The sequence below is a fragment of the Centrocercus urophasianus genome, unplaced genomic scaffold (assembly GCF_019232065.1).
Source record: "Centrocercus urophasianus isolate 14NV4802_14NV808 unplaced genomic scaffold, USGS_Curo_1.0 seq_25, whole genome shotgun sequence".
Classification (NCBI taxonomy): Eukaryota; Metazoa; Chordata; class Aves; order Galliformes; family Phasianidae; genus Centrocercus; species Centrocercus urophasianus.
In genome coordinates this window covers 559,476-584,261 of record NW_024884811.1, presented here as the reverse complement: position 1 = coordinate 584,261, position 24,786 = coordinate 559,476, and the positions used below count along the sequence as shown (strand labels likewise).

The following is a 24,786-nucleotide window of genomic DNA, read 5'->3' as shown; positions in this document are numbered from 1 at the left end:
TAAAGTGAGCTGAGAGAAACCTCCTCATGCTAACGTGTCTGGAAAGCATCAAGGTCATTTCCACTCAAAAGATTTCATACCACAGTACTCAATATTCAGTTTTTTGAAAGGTTTTGTGTGGCTTTCAGAACCTCAGAACAGGACAAGTGAAATGAAGAAACAAAAACACACATCGGCCACATAAAATTAAGTTTAAAAAAAAGTAATGGGTAATGTCAAGATAAGTTGTGGTGTTACTCATCTCAGATTTAAGAAACTTCTATTTGTTCCAGACCAGTGCCTAAGACAGGAGGGGACTCAAAAGCAGTGAGCTGAGGAACAACACCTGAATTGTGCTGCCCCTTAGGAGATGTGTAGTTATTTGATGCTGAGCCACACAGGCATGCAAGGATAGGCAGCTCAGTGGGGATTGAGTGGTACATAGATTGCTCCAAAAGTAATGCTTCCTACTTGTTTCCATGGAAACAGATACAACAGATAAAAAGAGCACAATAACAATATTTGACAGAGGACATTCTCAGCTACAAAGCACTAGTTTTCAATAGAATCATCACCAGTAGCTATGTGTTTTCATCAGCAATGAGCAAGTGCCTGAATGCTGCTCTTCTAAAAAAATTCACCAGTGAAGGTGACCCACCATCACTGTCATCACTCCTGACATGCACCACCCACCACCTCACTGTGATCACATCCCCTGTTTGGTCTCTATAATGCTTCAGCAAGTGTCAGTGAATATCAGTGGGTGTCATTTTTTCCACATGGAGAAATTCAGCAACACAACTTTGCTTCATTCAACACTCCATGTCAGACATCATTTGTCAGAGTGCCCCTCTGCTTCCATCTGTCACACGGCAGCAACATGTGGTCGGTTCCTGGTGGGAAGATTCAACCTTTACTGCCATACCACAGACATCTGCCTCTGACATCACTGGCCAGCATCATAAAATAGGAGACATTACTTCTGGAGCAGCCCTTGTAAAATTATCCTGCAGGTGAGTTGTGACTGCTCGTTCTACACTTCAAAAGTCTGGCTTGGCAATACCCTAAGTATATGCTAACCTTCCTTTAAGTACTTAAAAGCTATCAACTTCCATTTCAATGACCTTTAAAGCTATTTCAATGATCCAGTTCACAACTAATTTACAAGCTTGTTTAATTTAAGAACTTCCATTTAAAAGAAATTCAGAATGTGCTATTTCTGAGCAGCAACATTCAGCAATTAGATGCTTATCCAGTTCTGGCACCCTGCTAACTTGTGGATGCACACAAGCAAGCTACAATAAGCAGATATGAACTCCCTTTGCCAGCACACCAATCTAACGGGCCTCCAGCCAGCTCCAAACTGAAAACTCTTGTGACCTTGTTAGGGTGACACTGTGCTCAAGCTAATATGCTGTGCTCAGTCAGAGTGATCTGGGCTGGGCTTCACAAATATGCTTTTGAACTGGAGCTGGCTTGTGTCCAGGTGGCTGAATGTACACTCAGAGGGAATTTGTGCATGACTGCAACTAACCATGTAGACACAGTTCACTATCATCAGGCGAAAGGCTATGTCTTATCTCCATAAGACTTCCAATTCCAAATGCATGCACTGCATTCCACGTAATTTTCCCTTCTGAGCAAGTGAAGATCTTTTGCTTTACCCTAACAAGCTATTACTATTATCTTCTGGTATTACTTACTCTTACCAATTCCAATTTTGTAGGATCTATTCGGAGTCTCTTATTGCAGGAACCACCCATTTTCCTATGTTTTAAGGAACATTCCTGTAGTTTGGTTTTGCAGGGCATAAGTAACACTGTTACATGTGTTCCAGTTTTGTAACTGCCATCTCTCACAGAGCTGAAGTCTAGTCATGTTTCATGTACAAACTTGATATGAATGTCTGTGCACTAAAAAAGGCTTGCTCAGTAAAGCTTATCTTCTAAGGCATTGGTAAATATATACGTTTTGACCGTATTACATAATTAACAATTGTTTTAGTTCATTTTACTACGATCATAATTGAAGATGAAAAGAAAAGCCACCCGAAAACCTAACATATTTTCTAATTTGATGATTATAGGTAGTACCCAGGTCTTTTATGCACTTCAGAAGAGCTGCTGCATTTATTTATCACAATACATAAAGCAAGAATTTTTATGATTTGCATAGTTTTGTGTCTACAATTGGAACTTAAATTCACTCTTTCACTCGTTCTCACCCTTTTCTCTATGTAAAATTATTGACAAAGCACTCTATACCTCTGAGGATATGAAAGTCATGCAAATGAAAAGCGAAATAAGTGTGGAAAACCAAACTGAAAAGCAAACCCTAGCTCTATACAGAAGAGTAATAGATTATACAAAGTGCAAAGCAGAAAAAGACTGCTGTTAGGTGTTGGAAAGTACTTAGAGCAGGAAAGGCAAATCTAAAGATCAATACCGAAAAGGGAAATTAGGTCCATTATTGAGTAATTGGGTAATAATTGAAGTGTGGTACTTCCAATGGACAAAAGGCATACCATACTACATACCTTAGGCAGATATTCTAACAATTTAGGTCTGGCCCGCAAGCATCTGCATGAAATGTTGGATTTTCCTTGTGTAGTAGAAGTGTACAACTAAGACTTCTAATATATCAACAAGAAATTCAAGGACTTTTCTGACCACATTATGAAATAATTCTGTGCTTTTACCATGTAACATCTACCTGCTGTTAAGAGTGGCTAGCATTAAGATATGATGCTAGGGCCTATTTAATTTCATACACACTTGGTCATGAGCAATTCCTTCTTTCTTTTTTTTTCAAAACTGCCCAGATTTCTGTCATTACGTTTATTGCAACCTCCTCAGTATTCATAACAGCTTGTTTAAAATCGCATTAAGAATTTTGACACTGGACATTGTGAAAGCAAAACTTATGTAAAAGGTATCATTATTGATCTGTCTTTAAACATCTGGAATGACTGCTGGCACAAAAAATGGATTAAAGCATATCAACTGGCACAATGAAAGTAGGAGACACCTCATCTACCCAGAATCCAATAGCAAAAAAACAAAAACAGAAACAAAAACAATCAGTACTTCTCTCTTCCTGGAAAGGAAGAAAGAACCAGCAGCTGTCACACTGCATACACAACAGAGATCTGTCTGAAGGACCGGTATTCAGATTTTCATTACAATGATCAAGGAGTGTCATTAAATTGACTGTCTGACTTAGGAATCTATGTTGCTCTTTTAAACAACAGTTAAACAAGCAAAGCGAACTTGATCTTTTAATCTCCTCTGGGTACCTTTATTCTAACTCACTTAAATACCTTAGAAAGTATGCCCATAGGAGACATCTTCAAGAGGGAAGGAGAGAAATCTGTGCCAACAATGAGGAACCTGATACATAAAAGTACTGATTCCCACCACCTCCAAGGAGAGGTAAGAACACAGTGTGGATAATCTAGCCCATATGTGCAAGTGCACCAATTCCCTAGGGATTTCAGTCATGTCTGGGAAAGAGAGGAACACAGCTTCAGTTGCCCAAACTGTTTGCTCTGTCACAGAAATCCTGCCTGGGCATTTAGAATGTTGTTTAAGCTGTGCCTTCAGGTCCCCAGACCTGTAAAATAGAAGCAAAATAAAGCACCCTACCTCCTATTGCGTCTGTGTGGGAAAATGCATTAGAGACTGTGAGCTGTTCAGCTTGTGATATAGGCCATGTCTGATCACTTACACTATTACCCTTAATCTGGGCCATTATGAATAAATTAAGGCTCTTCTATGTCTTCAGTGCTTCAAGAAAAAGACTGTGGAGGCATTCCTAAATTAAAAACACATTTTTTGTCTTTGTATGCTTTTAAATCTTTTTAACCTTAAATAAGAAAAAATTAAAATTAAATAATAAAAAATTAAAAATAAAATCTTGGCTAAGCAGTATAACCAAGAAAGATTGATTCAAACTGTTTTTCTAGTAGTTGTTGCTGTTGTTGTTTTGGTATTGTAAAAACACATTCAGCTATTCAACCGTGCTGGATGTTAATATGTAGGTCTTCGTAAAACCTAAATTAGATTACAATGTTAGTAGGTCATAATGGATCTATTGTTCTTCTACCATGTACATTCCTATGCAATTCTGCTTCTGATAACAATTCAGCTCCAAGAATCCAGGCTGAAGCAGAATGCTTTATCTTTATGTCAAGTCATCTAATGAAAGCAAATACAAAGAAATCATATACTTTAGAAAACAGGTGCTCTGATAAGTACTTCCTTCTTCCATTAACACTGAAGAAACAATCTCAGGCATCTTTCTGGTGATGCAAACTCTACCGAGAACGCCCAGTGTGGCGATTCAAACTGGAGTTATGAGGCTCACCACTGGAATAGAAGAGAGACTCCTCTACACAGGAGCAAATTTGTCTGTGAGCTCAGTATTACCACACTGCACACACACCATGGAATGTTCAAGTTTCCATGGCAAAAATCTTGTTTTCTCAGTGAACTTGCTGGACATACCACCTGCAAAAGGTGGGAGCGAGGAGGAACAGAGATGTCTGTATATTCTGAAGAACCAAGATAGCGCAGACAGGATTTGCTGTCCAGGCCTGGGTATGTTACCAGGTGAATTATCCACTTGAGAATAATTGTTGAGATCCTGCAGAGTGGCAAAAGTATTTGCTGGCTTATTTTGCTATTGTTCCTATTACCTGCAAGCCAAAAAGTATCATTTCATGTAAAACTGCAATGGAAGCAATTGCAGGAGACAGGCAGGAGCCTGGACAGGACCCAACCCCTCCACCTACAGCCGGGCCATTGTATAGATGAGCCCCAATGCCTGAGCACACAGGGAAAAAGCGAGCCTCTGGCAGCAATCCTATCCACTGCCCTCTGGTAGCAGATTTCATCACATGCGCCATGACTTGTATGTGCACAGAGCTCAGCCAGCAGTGCGCACACTGGACACCAAGATCACAAGGGAACAAGATTACAAGGGATCCTTTGACTTTCAGCATGACTTTTTGGCCAGGTCACATTTAGATCAATTCTTAAAGTGAATTTGCTCGTAATGCCAGGGCTGCTTCTGCCTCGTAGAGCAGCTGTAAACTGAAGTTTCCAGCTCTCTGCTAAGTGTCCTTGAAAACTGCTCCATACATTAAGATAAGCAAGCTCTGTGGAACGTTCGGCTTGTTTAACCAAGAATGAAACTACGTAATTTAAATTGGCAAAGATGGACTCAGAGCCTCTCATTCTTCTCTAAGTATGACCAACTGAATGTAGCATGCTTAGAGTACTGTTAATTTTCTCCCAGTAAAGCTTAAATACAGGGAAGAAAACTGTGGGTAAACTAAAGAGACAATGGTATTTAGTTGCAGGAGAAAAACTGGAGTCTCCGTTGTTGCAAGGCTTTAAAAACATATTAGGCAAACATACGTGAAGAATGACACGGGAATATCACAGCCTTCCCTAAAGAAAGCAGGTGGATCAGATGACTCTGGAGAGGCCCTTCTAACCCAGTTTTTCTGTAAGTCTGCCTTGAACTGCTTACCTCCAGCTGCACTTACCCAGATGCCAGTTTACAGATGCAAATGCTAGTGCCAGTCTTTGCTTACCCCCAAGTCTGGCAAGAGTGTCACTGGACCCATGAAAAAGCTAGGTGAAGATTTTATGATTTTATGTACTGTTATCACCAGTTATTAAAACTGTCATAAAATAATAACAAATACTAAGAGTTAACTGTGTCAGAGTTACAATTCCCTACTCACTTACAGCATTAGACTTCAGGTGTCTCAACAGCAGCTACGCTGTATTTTTTCAAATAATTCTTTTAGAAGCACTTCTTTTTGCTTGGGCTGACCCACCTCCATATTATACGATACACTCATTTATGTACTTTCCCCATACAGATAGCTGAAGCTTGGGGAAAAAGTCTGTTGCTACATTCATATCCAAAGGAGCAGCAGAACCACAGCAGATAGCTACATCCACGCAGCTGCCTGGCATGCATTAAGCAGGGTGTTACTAAACAGTCAATTAGGAGTTGTTATTGTCACTGTTATTCCAGCAAAGAAAGTGAGAAATAGACACTTCTGCTGAACCACAGGCCTGGATTTAGACACACGAAATTCCTTAATGTCGAAGTGAGCAGAGAGATGTTTCTACTGATGGTCCAAATATAGTACTTAAGCCCCAGTGTTAAGAACAGACATAAAAAATATATTTACTTCATTATATAATTGGTTTTAAAATTTAATTGGCAAAAAGCATGCCAGAAACTGCATAGAGACTACTCGTATATACTTTTCTTTAAACTGGGTTCAGGTGAAACTTAGGTTAGGGGTTTGGTTAGAAAGTGTGATTCACATCAGCTTAGGAGAAATTCACCATCACAGCTTTCGGGACCTGGAGGGGGAGTTTGGTCCCAACTGTAGAAATGCTTGAGTTCGACAAGGGTGCCTGGGAAAGTGCTCAAGGCCAGGCTGGATGGGCCCTGGGCAGCCTCAGTTAGTGAAAGGTGTCTCTGCCTGTGTGTATAGGGTAGCTGGAACTGGATGATCCTTAAGGTCTGTTCCAACCCACACCATTCTGTGATTCTATGAAAATCTATGCGCTTACACTAAAGCTGATTTGTTTTTTAGCCACCAACGCTTCCTCTCTGGGATGCACAGTTCCTGGAGATGAGTCCTCCAGAACCATCTCTAAGGCAATAACCACATTCAGAGTGAAAACAAATAAAACAGTGACAGGACTGAATCAAGCAGTGAGGCAGAATGTAGTCTGTAAACAACCAGGACAGATTACCATGGCAAATGCCTTCCTGCTGAACCAGTCCTGTGGGCTGTCCCTCAGGCTACTCTGCACAAGCTTTTCTACTGGGCTGCCTGTTGTAAAGCTTAAATTATAGATATATGTGGAGAGCAGCATGTCAGCAGGAACCACAGAATTCACTCCCTGCAAATTAAATAAGAAACAGCAGATTCCAGCCACCATGAATCTGCTGATGAAGGTTGGGATCTTGTTCCAATATTAACCCTTGGCTTTTCATCTCCAGATGTGGAGCAGCATGCAGCACCAGTCAGTCATGTTCCCATTTTGTTGTTAAACAGCCACATTCCCTAGCTGTTGTCCACAGAGGCCATTTCTTTGGAACCCTAGACCAAGTGAGCTACTTTTGGGTTAATGGCAAGAAATCTCACTACTGCTTACTCTCTCTCAGCAGTGCAACAACCACAAAGAACTACCCTAATAACATCCACAGATAGCATAGAGACCAATGACGTGAGAATCTGGAACTCACACATGCTGAAACATACATTCTTTGGCTTTTACTCATCACAGAGATGACTACTCAGCTAAAATCTCATACGTAAAAGAGGGGTACCTGTTCTCAGCTATTTGGAGCTGACATGTCATAATAAGACATATCTTTTACTAAATGTCTTTCCTAACTGAAGAGTATTCCTCGGCAACTTGTCAACAGCACCACTGATGCTTACACATAAGCAGTAAGTTCAAACATGACAATAAGGATGATAATGAAAATCTACTCTCGAAGGGCTGAGTAAACAACAGTCAGAGCAAGAGTCAGGACATGCTGGGAAAAACAGCACACAGAAAACGAACTCAATATAAATTTCAATTTCGTTAATTTTACACAGTGAGTGTGACCCTTTTCTCACTGAATTCTCCAGCAATCACAGTCCTGGCTGCAGAATGAATTCCAGCATATCTTGTTGGAAGAACGTGACTGGCAGCTGTAGAAGGATGTGGAATTTAATTAAGATGATGTAGAAAAACAGATTAGCTTTTGCAAACTCTTAAAATGACTATAGCAGCTGGAAATCTTGCCTACGTCACCTAGATTGTCAAGCTCCACTTTGCAGAAATGCCCTCAACCCCAGTAGCCCATCTGCCGTGACGCTGCACTGTTCTCTGTTTCACTGTTCAATTACTATCACTGTTAGAAACACCTTAATGAGTTGAGATTTTCCCATTTCAGCTTCAGGCCATTGCACCTTGTCTTTGCTTCTTCTGAGAATGTGAATAATTCCCTTATTTCATTCAGACTATTATTGCTGCAATTACTTGTAGTTTGTTATTGCAAATCTCTCAGGTCCCCCCATGATACAGCTCTTTGAGCATCCTTTTTCTACAATATATCTTACTTTAATGTTATCATCCATGACTACCTTTGTATCTACCTCATTTTTTAAACAATTTTAACATTATGGGGACTAGATTTCGTTCACCATTCTAAACATAGCAATATTACAGCTACATGAACCTGGGAAATTGCGGGTGTGCTTTATGCGACAGTGACAGATAGATTATAAAGGCCTTGATAACACAGTTTTCAAATGGCAATTCACACATTTTAAACATGGAATTTTAAGAGCAAAGCTCCAACTATTCGAGGCATGTCACAAATATTGTCTTTTCTTCATTCTCATGATGCAAAAAATGGGAACAGACCATCATCCTTAAAATGAATTATAAAAACGAAGAGCATGTTTTTATCTGTCAGGGGGGAAGTGATTCCTTTTTACACATATTTACACAAGATGAATTTAAAATTTAAATCGTGAATAATTAATAATATTTCCCTAAAAATTACCAAAATCTTCAATAATAATAAAAATTAAGAAAGACAACCACAAAGTTTATTGTAAAACCAGTGCACTCTGAATACATAAAATAAATGTGGTTTAATAAAAGAAACCATTAAGAATAGCACAGTTAGGATTGGCTAAATAACACAGAGGTTTCCATCTATCTGTGGGAACAATCTTAATAGATTTTCTCAGCCTTTATTTGTGAAATCATTTCATTTATTACTACCTGCTGGCTTATTGACAGAATTACCAGATTATTCAAAGCCTTCCCAGATTTTCATTAAAAAAAAAAAACAACAAACAAACAACAAAAACACACACACACAAAAAAAAAAACCCAAAACAAAAACAAAACAAAAACCAACCAACCAACCAACCAAACAAACAACAAAACAAACAAAAACATAGAAACATAGACTGGTTTGAGTGGAAAGACTTTTAAGATCATCTAGTTTTAACTCCCCTGCTATAGGCAGGGACACCTCCCTCTAGATGAGGTTGATTAAAGGCCTATCTTGAGTGCTTCCAGGTCTTGAGTGCTTCCGGGAGGGGGCATTCAAAACCTCACTGGGTATCCTGTTCAATGTCTGGTCTCCACACCCTCACAATAAAGAATTTCTTCCTAGTATCTAGTTTAAATCTACTCTCTTCCAGTTTAAAGACATTTCCCCTCATCCTGTTGCTACGTGCTCTTATAAAAAGTTCCTCCCCAGCTTTCCTGTAGGTCCCCTTCAGGTACTGCAAGGCCACTATTAAGTCCCTCCGGAGCCTTTTCTTCTCCAGGCTGAAGAGCCCGAGCTCTCTCTAAGCCTGTCTTTATAGAAGAGGTTCTCCAGCCCTCTGACCATTTTTGTGACCCTCCTCTGGGCCTCCTCCAACAGCTCAATGTCCCTCTTGTGTTGAAGGCCCCAGAACTGGACACAGTGCTCCAGGTAGGGTCACATGGGAGCCAAGTAGAGGGACAGAATTACCTCCCTCAGTCTGCTGGTCACACTTCTCTTGATGCAATGCAGGACACAGTTGGCATTCTGGGCTGCAAGCATAAATTTCGACCTTTCATCAGCTGATAACCCCCATTCTCTTCAGGTCTGCTCTCAAGCCATTCTTTGGCCAACCTGTATTTGTGCTTGGGACTGCCCTGGTGCAGGTGCAGGACCTTGCACAATCTACTGACATTCTACCCATAACTAAAAATCTATTAACTGCTGTTCTCCAGATTCAACCCCCAAACACTGAATACGTACTGCTGTAGACTGTTTCTATTTCCACAGTGTTTCCACTGAATTACTTGTGCACTTCCAATGATTAGTAAATACAACCCCAAAACATGCCTTCAGACACGGCGAAGCACTTTTATCTTCATTTTACCAGATAAAAAGGGATAGAAAGAGGGAACTGCCCAAATAATATTTGAAAAGACTTTTAAAGAGTCAGGCCATAAATTGAACCTAGGTCTCCTGAGCTGCTTGCTCAGCATCTTCACCACTACATTTTTTAAGAAACAAACAAACAAACGAACAGATTTTGCAGTTGTGAAATCCTAGGAATCATTCATTATATGCAAATAAGATTCATCTTTCTGTATCGGAAGACACTACATTGTGTTGGTGCTGAAATGACCGACTACAGAGACTGGGACAAAACATATCTCCAAAGAGAAACAGTAACATAATAGCATTGCAAAAACACAGCTTTAAAAGGGCATGGGCTTACATTTTAAAGTGCTCAAGTAGAGACAGTGGTTATAATAGTATAGTAATCTTGCATATTAATGACGTGATAGACTACAGTGGAAAAGATGGGGAAAACAAACCTGATTCAATCAAAATAAGCCTGGAAAAAGAGGGCTCTCCTGGAGCCAGCAGATAGGGACAGCCCTGCAGCGTTACAAATGAGAAAGATGTGTCAGGACAGCATGTTATTAGCGAAGAGTTAAACTTCTACACAGAGAACAAGTACTAGTGACAGTTGTTAATCCTGACAATTTCTGGATTTGATTGATGGTAAATTTCTTGTCAAGCAGCATAACCCATACTGCTATGGTTCAGCTTTAGGTTTCTTTTCCATCAACTTTTTCAGCTCAGAAATGAAGATGAGATCTGACCTGCATGTCCATAAACTGATTCACTTAAACACAAATAAAATGATACATAGAATTAATTTTTCCATTGTAAAACATTAAATATTGAAAAACTAAGAGAACTGTGGGTTTTAAAGAGTTTGGAATTACTTCAAACGCTCATCAGATATGCTAATAAATAAAAATGAAAACATGTTATGTATGTGTTGCTTATAATACCAAAATTAAAGATTCTGTAAGTGTAACTCTATCACTACATTAATACTTGGTCACATTTTTCAACAGAAATAATGACTATACAGTCAAAGATAGTATGGCTAATGGAAGAACAGGAATCACCAAAATGAAGCAGAACAGAAACTCTGCAGGTCTTGCAGTGGAGTAGACAGCCTCTGTCCTAGGACACATACTACAGGAGAACAAAACAAACATTCTATTTAAGGAAGAAAGAGGAACTATTACTAGAACTTCTCAGTGAAATCTAATGTTTGAGTTCAGTAGCATACAAGGTTTTAATACAAAATGGAAAATAACAAACTGAATATGTTTGGGAAATGGGAGAAAACACAATGTGGATTTATCGGAATTGGATTGTGTCCAGCTCACCTGAGTCCATTTTTCCATAAGCAGCCTGATTTTTTCAGTAAAATATTTAGACTTGGTCCATACAGAACCCAGCAAACCATTTGATTACCCTACAAAAGAAACTATTAGTTAAGAAAATCCTGGTAATTCTGTACAAGAGATGTCAGATTGGAATGTACACCTTGCAAAGAACATATATTCGGTTGTAAAGGTTACTAAGAATCTGTGATCAGCCATCAGACTGATTTATTTAATATCACCAACAATGTAGCCACAGAAATTAGAAAGTGGATAATAAAATTAAGGACTCAAAGTTGAATAATGCACATAATAGAAAAACAAACTGAAATGCAAACTGAAAGGCAGAAAATGTCTAAAAATCTATGAATTGCCATGCAGAAGTCACTTCCCTCCTTTGATTATTCAGTTAATGGGTAAGTTTCCATGTCTTGCACTTTAAATGCGGAGGTGAGGTGAATACCAAAAACAGAGACTATGGAACTATCAAATGAATCTGGAAAAGAGGCAGAGTCAAGGTATTTCTGTCTAAGAGAGTTCTAACATCAACATTAAAGGGCTGGAATGAGAGCCTCTCTGGAACTGTATACACCCTTCAACACCATCTATTTTTCTGTTTTGTCAGTCTTGAGAAAGTTGGACTCAAGCTGGGAGACAGGCTGATGATCTATCACCTGGCATTCCACTGGTGACAGGTACTGCCTATCACCAATAGAGTGCCTCAGAGTTCTTCTAGATTAGTTTAGAGAGAAGAGGAATGAGAGCATGGAGATGAGGATATCAAGTAACAGAAGAATTAAAAACAAAATGATCAGAAATTAATTTTATGTAAAAATAGGAAATAATTAGGTATCCCAGGAGCAAGACATTCAGGTAAACCTTGACAAAATTTACAGTAAATTTCACTGGGGAAATAAGTAGGAATAAAATAATAATCAGGGAATCCTCTGCCACCAAACAATCCTGGGAAGGACTGTAACATGATACACAATCAATTTATGGCTTCCTTAGGACTTACACAGCATGGCACCAGACTAGACTTAACCTTCCCTCCTAGCTTTCTGCCTAATATTATAATCAGATGCTTCCCCTTTTGAAAACATTTGCAACAAGGGAATAATTGACTTTACAAGAATAAAACATATTTACAGCTACCCTGTCCAGGTATGTCCTAAAATAGCCCAGACTCAAGAAAACAGAATTTCAATCAGCAGAACGAGAGTCCATTCAATTCCGATAAAAAGACTGATTTACATTATATTCTCTAAAAAGACAGAGAATCAGGATTTCATGGCATCATTTCATTTCACAGGAGCAATTCCCTTGTAAGCAGAATCAAACAATTTTTCAACACGTAGAACAATAATATCTTGTATATAAATTCAAAGACACCAGTGGTGACAAACTTCAGTGTAATTTGTAATTTAAAGGAAGTGCTATTATACTGCACTTCCTCAGTTTGTAAATCTGTCCACCACTTCTTGCAAAACACCACCTGCATCAGAAAATTTGACCACTTTCCTGTCAAATACCCCACCCCCTCTCAGATGATGGTATCCAAAAAAAGACCATGAAACTCAAACATAAGGGGAAGAGAAAGAGCTAGTCAATAAAAATGGCAAGAGTTTACAACACCCTTAGGGATAAGAAATGAAATTTGCATTTAAAGTATGAGTAGGAAACACACAGTGTGTCAACAGATAATTTTTGCAGCAACCATGGGACATGGAAGACACAGCCCACTGTCACTTTGAATAACTGATGAGCCCACTGTGTCTCACTATCCATGTCCTTAGTTTACTCCTTTTCCACTGCCAAGCAGTGCCTATCTGACCACACAGAGAACTCCCTCCGCTGCTTGCCCTTCTGCAGAGGAACAATTCTCTTTCACATTTGCTACCGTTTGTTCAGATAAAGACCTGTTGGGAATTTTCAATGTTCAGACTGTAATCTTTTCCACATTATTCTACAAATTTGAATGACTCCAGAATGTTACAGGTTATCTGTTCATGGTTATGTGTTAAGGGAATATAACATTTCATGTATCTGCAGTTATACCCTAATCACCTCATTATCCAATTAAGAAACTTCTCTGTTAGTATTCAAGAACACAGTGGTCCATTGCAAACTCTTCAGTAACATTTTTTTTCTATTCCTTATCATACTTTCTATACTCTACAGGCACAACAAAACTGAAATATAAATCAATTCTGTTCATTATTTTTAATATACACCACCATTTTCCATCCTTTCCAAAGAACCCAAGTTTTAATATCCTGCCACGCCAAACACAATTTTGGAACACAGATATTAGATGTGTGTGTACTGCCACAAAATCACTATTACTCATGAGCACACATGAAGAAAATGCAAACAAAATTAAAATTCCTCTTTATTTTCCACCAGAAAGCTTTACAAATATTTACTTCTGGATGAATTGTAGTGAACGCTTTTATTAATAGAAGCAGGTATCAAAGGAAAAACTCCCCAGAATATAGCTCAGTTCCTATTTTATAATGTTGGTCCACTATGTCAGAGGCAAACATTGGTGATACGGCAGCAGAGGTTGAACATTCCCACCAGTGTCTCATTGCACGTTGTTGCCACGTGACAGGAGGCAGCACAGGGGCACTCTGACAAAACGGCGCCTGAGATGGAAGTGTGGATGAAGCAAAGACGGGTTGCTGAGTCTCTCAGTGCAGAAAAAAAAGTGGCACCTACTGACATTCACTGATGCTTGCTGAGCAGTGAGGCGGTGGGTGGCGCATTTCAGGAGCGGCAGCTGTGGGTCACTTCTGCTGGTGCAGATTGTTACAAGAGCAGTGTGCAGGCTCTTGTTCACAGCTGATGAAAACGCACAGCTCATAGTGGTGAGTGTTGAAAAACTGATTTGTAGCTGAGAATTTGCTCTACTAGTGTCATTTTGTACTCTTCATTGTAGTGTCCACAGAAATAAATAGGAAGCATAGCCTTCAGAGCAACTTATGCATATTGAAAATAAATATTGAGGTATCAGCTATCTAGCTTATTACTGGAATCTACACTGCATGTCACAGGAGGGAATTAGGAAAGAATATCTTATTTCCAAAGATAAATATAAAAACTTCAAGTACTGACACAGCTGCCAAATGAGCTGGGCTGTATTTTGAAGCCACTCATCCCCTTTTCTCACCATAATTGAGATGTTACCAGTTTCTAGTGGGAAGGGAAGAAAAAAAAAAAAAAAAAAGGAAATTTTGGATCCAACAGGTGACATTTTTTGTAAAAAATGTGCAAAGCACATTAGCGCTTTAACTGCTTTGACATCCTCCAATACTGTAATACTAAATAAAATGTGTTGTTGTTCATATTACACATGCTACAGGAAGAAAAAACCCTGCATAGGGAAAATGGGTAATCCACAGCACAGGAAAAAAAAAATGTCCTCAAAGAAATCAGGAAATTTCACTTCATGATGGCCAAAGATTGTATCCAGTATTGAAGAATGCATCCAACAGGGACAAGAATATCCTAACATACTCCCAAGTTTCTTGTACCCCCTTTGATAGCAAAGTACTGTAAAGAAGTTGTACTAAAATGAAGAGCAACACATCAGTTGTATGCCTCATCTTTATATCTCAGATGATGTTAATGTCATGGGTAGGGGAATATGCTTGTGAGTCTTATGTTCCTACTTGTTAGGTGTCCAAAGAACAACACAGGAACAGGGTATTGTAAGTGCAAAATTTTGTTATTATCACTATATTTTCTCAAGCTGCACAGAAAACACACAACACAGACCTGAGTAGCATTTTTAACAGTGATAAAGGCTTCCATATAATTTGCTGAGAAACCTTGTAACAATAACACAAAAACAAAAACAAAAAAAAGGCCAATTTCTCCCTCAGACACAGGTATGAAATGATGTGGGACAGAGGGATTCATGCACACACTTATTCTATATTATTACTAAAGGATGCATTCTGTCTCTATTAGGCTGTGTACAGCTCCACTAAGGTTAGTTATATAGATCCTGGCTCTGCACTTCAAAAACACAAGAACAGCTCCTTCGATTACTGTCAGTTTAGGCATACAACGATCTTATGAGCAAGTGATATCTTTGATAGCAGCATATTTCTGAAGACAGTATTTTTGCAAGCAATCCTATGGCAGGATGCTAGCTAGCCCATGATACTGTTACTTTCTCTCCCTGTGAGGCTTTCTTTTCCTTTATTACATTAAGTTACTGCTGCAGACATATTCTCATTTTGTGTCCTTCACCAAAGGAACTGGAGGCAAAAGTCTCATTGATTTAAGACCTGAGGGTGAACTAGTAATCCCAGTGCTTCAGGAACTCATTTGGAAGGGAGACTTTTGATTTTACACTCCACAATAAAAACAGCCAACTATCCCAAAGAATCCAGGCCTATTCTAAGTCCAAAGGCATTTTCAGGTGAACTGATGTTGTAAAGTCTCTAGGTCCTTATATCCATCAGAATTCCCAAAAGGTAAGTTAACGTGATGCCATTTCCACTTACTAGGGTCACTTTCCAAGGCAAAGGCAATGCCTGGCTGGTTCACAAAGCTTCTTGGCAATCTTTTCCAGATTTTTTTTCAAAGGGGCATCACCAAATATTCAAAAATGTTTGCCAGTAATAGTGCATGGAACAAAATGGAGATGTGAGGAACTGTCTAAAAGAATGAGCAACTATAAAACTGTTATTTATAAAATTCAATACCAAGTACCACTTGACTCTTTACAGTTCCCTGCACGTATGAACAGATCATTTGTAGAATACCCCACAAAGACAGCAGGTCCTCTCATCCCAAATGATGACACCTGTGACAAAAAATTTCCTATCTGGTGAAGCCCACTGAATATGCCTGCTCAGTTATGCAGAAGCCACAGCTAGAAATAAATTTTCTGAATGCTTTTCTCTGGTCTCTCAAACAGTCTGGATGTTAGCCCTGGATAATGCCTAAAAGCTTTTGGAAACATTAGCCCTGTGCTCTGCACATCATGTGTATTTATAGTGCACAATTAATAACATCATAGCAGATACATAGTAATGTGAGTAACAGCTGACAGACCAGTAGCAGCAGGTTACGTGAGCAAGGGGAGCACTCTGAGACTGCTCTTGGCTACAGGACCTTTAAGAACAACGTGGCAATGCCAGCTCTCTATCTCAATGCCATCCTGTGCTCCCATTTTTTCACCCACCTTGCACCTTTGGCTGCCTGATCTCTTGGTAGCTGAAGAAGTTCCACTCAAACAGATGCAGCAAGAACTGAAAGAGACTCAGAGCGACACACAGAAACAAAGCAATGCTTATGCATTTCTCAGGCAGATGATGAAAGGTCTCAGTACTAAAAAAGCCATCTCACACTCCCTGCAAGCTTTGGCACCCTTACTGAACTTCAGGCTCCCCTGGATGCTTTACCCTTCCATTATCAGTAGAGAAGGGTTGCTTTTCTCACAGGAGTGTGTATTCACAATCGAAACTGTTTTATTCTGCTTCTCTTGTATAGATCTATCTGGGCTTGAGTACTCATGAGTAGCCAAAGCCACACATTGCTCACAGAATGCACCACAGACCCTTTCCCCCCCACACTGCCTATGCAAGGCTACAGCTGTGTCAAGGCACAGAACCTCCATGCAGACATTCCTGGCTCCCAAGGCACAGAGGTCACTATATAAAGGGTGGCTATCTCCATGCCCCTCCTAAAACAGGCAGGTATTCTGTGAGAATGCTAAGGAAGGGAGAGACCTCTTCAGTCCAAGATCCTCTTCTGGAGATAACACCAAATGTTCAGACTCAAGCACATCTTAACTTAATTGAAACATTAAAAAAAAAAAAAAAAAAGTATTTACCATAATTTCTGCTCTAGAAGTCCAAATGGTTAGATGTAGAAAGGGGTGGATAATGCAGGGGACACTCTTCTCCCTTCAAGTGAATCTATACCTCCCATAGACAAATAAGAAAGACCATCATCCATTAGTATAAACTAAGTTATATCTGATTGTGTACTGCTGTGGAACTGGGGTCTTGCTGTGTGTTGCTTCACTCAGCTCATGAAATATTTCTGTAATGGTAACAGACCATTTGTGAAAATGAAGTTCAGACTAGAGTACAGCAGATCATGCAACGGTGAGCACTCGACTGAAGGCAATTTGTCATGCAGAAGTTCTGCAAAGAGAACTATGTTTTCAGAGTACCGCTTAAACTAAGCCATCTTCTTGAGGACCCCAGTCAACCCGCTTGTACTTAATACATTTTTCTTGTTGGAAGCAGCATATGTTTGCAAGGACATGGCTGTAGCAGCCAATGCCACATCCAAAGCAGAATGAGAAAGCAGAGCCTTTTCCACCCTGCCCCTGAGGCCAGGATGAGGAAGGGCTGTAGGAAGGTAAACAAAAGGAAGTGCTCTCTTCGCATTTATCTACACATTAGAAATACAATTTCCAGATGTACTCCATTTACATGAAATTAAATTTTTCCCTTTTTTAATAAGTCTCTGCAACATCAACCATTTGCCCATTTGGATGGCCTGGATGATCATTAGTTACATGCCAGTGCGAGATAATCCACTCCAAAGTCATTAATGCAGTGGTGTGATTTGGCTCCAGTGGAATCACGACACAACTGGATATGACTCAAGTAGGGCTCCATCTGCAAACAACACATAAAGAAACATGTTATGGCATTTCAGCAGCATGGAACAGCAAACAGTGCTTCATTCCAAGAATCATTCCATAATTGAAAGTGACCAACAACTAACTTACACTACTGTCAGTTTAATTCAAAATTTCACTTCCAAGGAATGAAAGCACACCCTGCTCCTTAATTGTTTTTGGATGAAGAATCTCGCTGAAGCTTGCATTTCCACCAAGATATTAAGAGCATAGAACACGCTATTAACATGAAATACAAAAAAAGTAAATATGATACAGAATCACTAGAACTCAGTTGTAAATTTTAATAGCGCCGCAGACAAAATCACATTTGCTTTTTAAGGATCCATCCTTTTTTTCATTCACCAAGATATAACTGGATGTTCAAAAGGTTACACGTGCAGAACAAAACCACCAATTCTCCTTAAAATATAAGGGTAAGCTTGTAATACACACGACTTTGGCATACCATTTCGTGCAATTACTAACTACAATCTCTGATTTCAGAATGCAGAAGTAGCGATTTTCCTCCTCAAAAAGCAGCGCCCGCTTCGTTTAAGCCAACTTCTGCTGCGGGAGGGAGGAAACACGCAGGGGAGCACGCGGCGAAGGGACACCGAACTCAACAAACGCTCTTTTGGCAACAGCCATCCCTCGGCGCGTGTTCCGGCACGCCTCGCGGTGCTGCCCAGCGCGGAGGGCCCAGCAACACCCCCTCCCCGCGGCGGGGCGCGGGATCGGCGCGTGCGGGAACAAAGCCGGCGCAAGCTGCTGCCCGGCACAGCCGCTCCCACCGGGGCTGCCCCGACCGCCGGACACGCGCAGGGGCTGGCAGCGGGGCCGCGCGCCTCCGGCCGCGGGAGGAAGGCCAGGAAGAAGGGGAAGCTCAGCCCGCGGCACACACCGCGCCGCCACTCACCGCGCCGATCCGAGCCGGTGTGCGGGCACGCCAGAGCGGCCGCAGGTGCCGCGGAGGAGGAAGCGGGGGCGGGCGGCGCTGGCGAGCCAACCGGGGCCCGGCGCGGCGCCGTGAGTCACCACGGCCGCGCAGGGCGGCCGGGCAGCTGGTATAAGAGCGCCGCGGGGACACCCTCCCCCCGTGCATGTCCCCGGCGCCCTCCTTTCCTCGTCGCTTTTCTGACCGCGGCGTCTGCACGCCCGCCCTCCCCGCCTCTCCTCCCTCCCTCTCTCCGTCCCCTCGGCGCGGCGATGCGGTCGAGCCGGCAGCGTGGAGATCGGAGCGCGGTGGCCGGCGGCGGGTGTGGGGCGCGGCGGTGGGCGCTCCCTCGCTGCGGTGCGCTCTGCCTGCTGCTCGCCCTCGGCTGCCTGCTGACTGCCACCGACGGTGAGTACGGAGCTGGGGCGCGCACCGCCGGGGTGCTCCCGCCACTCCCCGCGATCGCTTCTTCCCTTTCACCTCTCTCGGTTGTTTTCGTGGGTCGTCCGGCTGTGCTGGCTGTGTGTGTGTGTGTGTGTGTGTGTGTGCGCCTTGTCTGGTTGGGGTGTGCTTTTTCTTTTGTGCGGGGGGGATTGGGGCTCCGCGGAGAGGAGGGGAAGCGCGCGGGGCCTCCGGGCTCTGCCTACCATCACCACTCTTCGCCGCGAGGCACCGCTTCCACGGGCGGACAGAGCACGCATGGGGCGCTGCGGGTGGGCCCGAGCCCGCGGCCGGCTCGCCCCTCCCCGCCCCGGAGCGGCTCTGCCGGGAGCGCCGCGGTGCCGCCGCTGCTGCGGGAGTTTTGGCGATGCCTGGCGGTGAGGGAGGGTCTCTACGCTGGGCTGCGAGGAGCGCAGCTCCGGGACGGCCCACCGTGCCGGAGGGGTTGTCAAACTACTCTGCAACTTCGGCTTGGTGGCATCCAGCGGCGCTGGCGTGGCTCCTTCGGGCCAGCCGTAACCACCATGGGGGATCTCCACCTGGCGGCGAGGTTGAGTCTTACCGCGCTGAAGCCCTCGCGAAGCGGGCCGTCACAGGTAGCTCAGAAGGTGGTTGTTGCCGGTGTCGATGTGGTTACCTCTGCAGCAATGGAACTTGAACGTTAAGCTAGTTGCATGGTCAATTAAAATCATTTTCCCTTTGACTGGAGGGGTAATCAGTGAACGGACTTCTCTCTTTCTCCGGGAGACGAGCTGCTCTCCTAGGGGGGTGGTGGGCAATTGCTGTGTGTTGTTGTACTGCATTTGAGCTGATGGCCTGGGAGCAGTGTGCTGTAATCTGACCAGCGCTCTGAAGTGCACTGAAGTGTTTGGCTTTGGTTGTGTTCTCAACACATGCTTATAGAGAGTTAGGCTTTGTAGCCCCAGCAGTGTGCTGCAGTTTAGACATGGGGTTTGCTGGGTAGGACCCTGCCAGGAGGCTGCCTCCTAGTTCTCCTACCGTAACTGAGAAAGAAGTCTGTGCTCAGACCATGCCTCCATTTCCTGATCTGTAGACTGCTTCCATGCCTTCTCTACAGTAGACACAGGCCCTTTGGTTATGCAGCTGTAACACGAAGGTTGGAGCTTGCTGGCACTGAGACCACTGGTGCGTGGTAGTTAGAAATCTTATGAGGAGTCAGGCATTGCAGGCAGCTCTAGTCCTCTGAGTTTCTTCATTCAGTTTGAGGTGGTGGCCTCCCAAAGCAGCTCTGCTTGTTCCTCTGTGTGTGGGTTTCCCAATCAGGATTGCAAGCTTTTCTGGTAGTTGGTGTCATATGACAGCACACAACTGTCACATGTCTGGCTGGCCTCAGAGAAGTAAACTGACAATCTGCTTAAGGAGTGGAGACAAATGGTTAAGGCAGAGCTAAGAGAAAAAGCTTTGGATGTGTTAACTTAGTTGGAAATGGTAACTGATCCTTCATCCTGCTTGTAAGTTCGTTCCTCAGAAGTGGGTAACCTGGGAAACAGTACAGTGATATTTCTGACACTTAGCCTACAAGTAACTTGTAGTTACTTGTCTTCCTCTTCCACCCAAGACTTATTCTAAAGAGGATGAAAGGTTCTGATGTATGACCAGCACATGCAGAACAGCTTTTGAATTAATGGTTGTTTGATATCAAGCTGAAAATCACTAGATGGCTAGCGACAGAAGCAGCAGCTGAGCTATGAGGCTGTTTCAAAGAATGGTGGATTAGAGTGGTAGCATCTTGCTTAAATGTCTGCCTGGCATTGCAGAACTGTGCTTAGTGAAGGATGGGACTGAAGGTGGTGATCAGCTGGAACTTGCTGAGTGTGGCCTTCAGAGCTTGAGAGCTATCTTAAAGGAGTAGCAACAGATGATAACCTTGGTGGGTGAGTGTTTGGCTAGTAATTCCTTATTTGTTCACAGGCTGACAAAAGTAGTTGCTTTGGTATGTCAGCTGCAAGAGAAATGGCACCTCTTTGGGATGACTCCTTGCAGTGATTGTAAAGTTATAGCTTTAACTCCCAGCTCAGCTCCTGTTCCATTTAGCTTTGTGGAGTGTTTCCCTGATGTTTTTTTGGTCAAAGTGGTGTTACACTGTAAGTTACAATATACTGTGCAAGCCTTTACTAAGTTATTCTAGCTTGAAATAGCATAACTAAAGGCTGTGGGAGTTATTTTGGGATCCCCTGAGTGGCAGGCTTAGTCTAATAGTGCTCTGGCGTGCTATTTTGGGAATGGTTGGCTGTTCCCACTCCGAAAGCCTGGGTAAGAACGTCTCAAAACTAGCAGGAGTCAGTCACTTTGTGTTTTAGCTAATAATACAGAAATAACTAGAATGCTGTGTGACCAGGCGAGCAGATGTCTACTTCTGTTAGCAGCAATTGGACAGTAGGGTGATGCCAACTGATAGCAAGCTGATAGCTGTGGCCTCTGTACACGCTCAGCTGGCTGAAGTCTCCCCTCTGGCACTACTAGGCAAGCTGCTTGTTTGACAGCTGTTGACCAAGCTGTGTTAATGTTGAAAACCTTGTGTTGGAAACTGCCTGCTGGTACAACTCCCACCCTGGAAAGGAGTGATGGAAGTGAACAGTGTATGTGCTGATGTTCAGTTGTCCTGACACTCCTTAAACAATTCCCACAAAACAAAATGTTACAGCTTGACTCTGTCAGTGTTTCACTCAACCAGTAAAACTGCTGAAACATCAGAGCTCAATAAGCTGCTATTTCAAATCGTTTACTTACAGCATGAATTTACATTATACAGTTGGCAAGCAAAACTGCCCTTGTTCTCTTGCTTATGCTCTGTCCAGTGCTTGCTGTTTTCTAATGCTTGACAGCTAGCAGTATAATGTGAAATGGATCGGTGTCAGAAAGTTTATTGGCTTCCCTTCATTTGGAAACTGTCTTGCATATTGCATGTCATACACCAAAGATATAAAATAGCAAGTGGAGTTCTGCTAAAATTAGATGCCCTATCAAAGCTGTGGAAGGCCGAAACGGAGCACCACCATTACAGTAGATCAAGGAGGAGCAGGAGTTTTGCATCATGCCATAGACATGTGCAGCCAAAACTTATGCATGTACTCACAGACTTGCATTATGTGGAACAGATCTGGCTTCTCTGCTAAAGAGGCATGCTGCTGCTTTCACTGACAGTTGTGGCAGCGCTTCAAGACAAAGCATATTCCCTTGAGGGACAGGGACATACCATTTCAGGATGGAAGATATTCTGGAGAGTTCACTTCAAGCATCATGCACAACAAGAGTACCTGACTTAAGCATATTAATAATCAGGCTTAACTGTTTGCAGACAAGAGACTTAATTCCAGAAAGAAGTGATAAATTGTCTTGCTCTCTTAGCATTGTGCTAGACCTAGCTTTAATAATGAGGAAAAAATACAGATATGTCATCACACTTCCTTTTGCATCTACCAAGGAATGCCTCTGTGGACCCTTGCTCATGGGGACTCTGTTAACAGTCAGATAGTGGGAACTATCTCTGTTCATTATTGTAATTTCTGTAACTTTGGGGCTATTACTGAAGTAACTTACATGATGAAAAAATGTTGTTCAGTTATAGAGCTGATATCTAAGCCACCTTTACAAACATCTTGGGATTGTAATACATTAGCTTCAGAGTACTGGAATGCCAGTCCGGTTTGAAATTTATTCATGTTTAAAAGCAGCTTGATCAAAGTCTGTGGAGGTTTTTAGAATGCAGAGACAGGCTGTAGGCAGCAGGAGCCTGCTCATGAGCATCCCTTTGCCTTGCAAACTTGACCCTGTCTTAAAAATGAAAGCTCAATATTGTGAACACTGAGACTGATTTACTACCATCTGGCAGGTAAACTGTTATACTGCTTAATCTCTGCAGTTTTACAGTGAAGGAAAACTTCTGGTTCTACTGTCGTGATTCACAAAGTTGGCAACAATAAAATAATTCAGAACTTGGCATCAGCATGAAAACATCTGTTCATGGAGTATGGGATGCAACAAAGGAGATAGTGCTAAGTAGCACAGGGGCTCAGGTTCTTTTCTTTTCATTAAAGGTGCAAAAACAAAATGTGAGGAATCCCAGTTCCCCTGTAGTAATGGACGCTGTATTCCTTTACTCTGGAAATGTGATGGTGATGAAGACTGTTCAGATGGCAGTGATGAAAGTGCTTGTGGTAAGTAGTCAAGCAGCAGTAATCCCTTTGTGGCTGTACACAGTAGTTTGCAGTAGGGGTTAACAGCAGAAGGTGGGTAACTGGAGAGATGTTTATTCTGACGAGCATTTCTTACAGTTCTAATACAGAGTAGAGGAAGAATTGCATAGAAAAGCTGGGGGACTATCTGGGTGTCCTGTATCAGTATGATGCAGCTGAATTTTCCTAGTCCCTGGAAGTCTTCTGGAATTGAGACAAAGTCTCATGACTGAAACTTTATTTGCTGGGGGTGGCAATTGCCTAGAATGCAACACTGTTTTTCAGTTTTTGCTTGAAAACACAGTAGAAGCTTGTTGCCGTTTGTATGCAGCTGATGGCTATTGCAAGGTTAGATGTCCTGTTATGTGTGAAAGTGGTTCTACTGCATTTCTTGTAAACACTGATTCTAGCTCTGGCTACCAGCCTGATGGTTTCTGTTGACATGAAGGCCAGGGCAGGTGACTAGACATACGTAGAGACAAGGCAGAACAGACTTCATATCCAGCAGTGGTGTGGCTGGACTGCTGGTCTGCTTGAGTCATGCAGTTGGGTTACATAGTACCAGGCTTCTGTAATGACACCACAAATCAAATGCCTTGATAATGAGCATGAAGTTTAAAATCTGAAAATAGCTGTTAACAGACCTTAATTTAACTCATGTGTAAATGAAATCATGGCTTTTCTACCTACCTAGCTACTCTTCTTTAACATTAGCAGTCCTTCAGTATCTGCTTTTGGGAGTATAAGTGTTTCTGTGTGCTGTATAACTCTCTGGGAAGTATCAAATAGTGGTGGTGTTAGGCTGGTGGGGGGGGGAAGGAAAAACAAACAAACAAACAAACAAACAAAAAAAAAAAAAAAAAAAACCCACAGCTTGGATGTTTCAGAGTTGCTATATAACTTTGGACATACTTCCTTGAAATTACTGGTTAAATTTTAGACTTGAATGTGTAAATTAAGCATTAGAATTTATGTATGTCAAATCTGGCCAACTTTTTATTTCCAGTGGTGTTGGTAATTTAGAAATAGATCAAAATTTGTACAGAGGAATTCCAGTGAAATAAGACCTTTCATTTTTAATCTTATTTGCTTTTTGATATCAGTGGGAATGTGAACTGGAAGAAGCACAAAAACAGCTTAATACTAATGACTTAGGGACTGATATTAACCCTAAGTATTCCCATGGACTATTTTTCTGGTCAGCAACCCATTTTGATCTCTAAGGAAAAAATGCATTATTTTATAAAAATCCTTAGTATCCTGTTTCTTGAGTAGGAATCAGCTAAACTGCAAGCTGTA

At 41.9% G+C, this 24,786-nt stretch overlaps 1 protein-coding gene across 1 annotated transcript in view; it reads left to right on the top strand.

The window, feature by feature from the left end:
* The first annotated feature begins 19,122 nt into the window (after positions 1–19,122).
* The window catches only part of VLDLR (very low density lipoprotein receptor), a 15,306-nt gene continuing 9,642 nt past the window's right edge, over positions 19,123–24,786 (top strand). Inside the window, exons 1-2 of the mRNA XM_042825910.1 lie at positions 19,123–19,258; positions 23,350–23,469. Coding sequence (XP_042681844.1) covers positions 19,123–19,258; positions 23,350–23,469 — 256 coding nt within the window. The remainder of the gene's footprint in view (positions 19,259–23,349; positions 23,470–24,786) is intronic.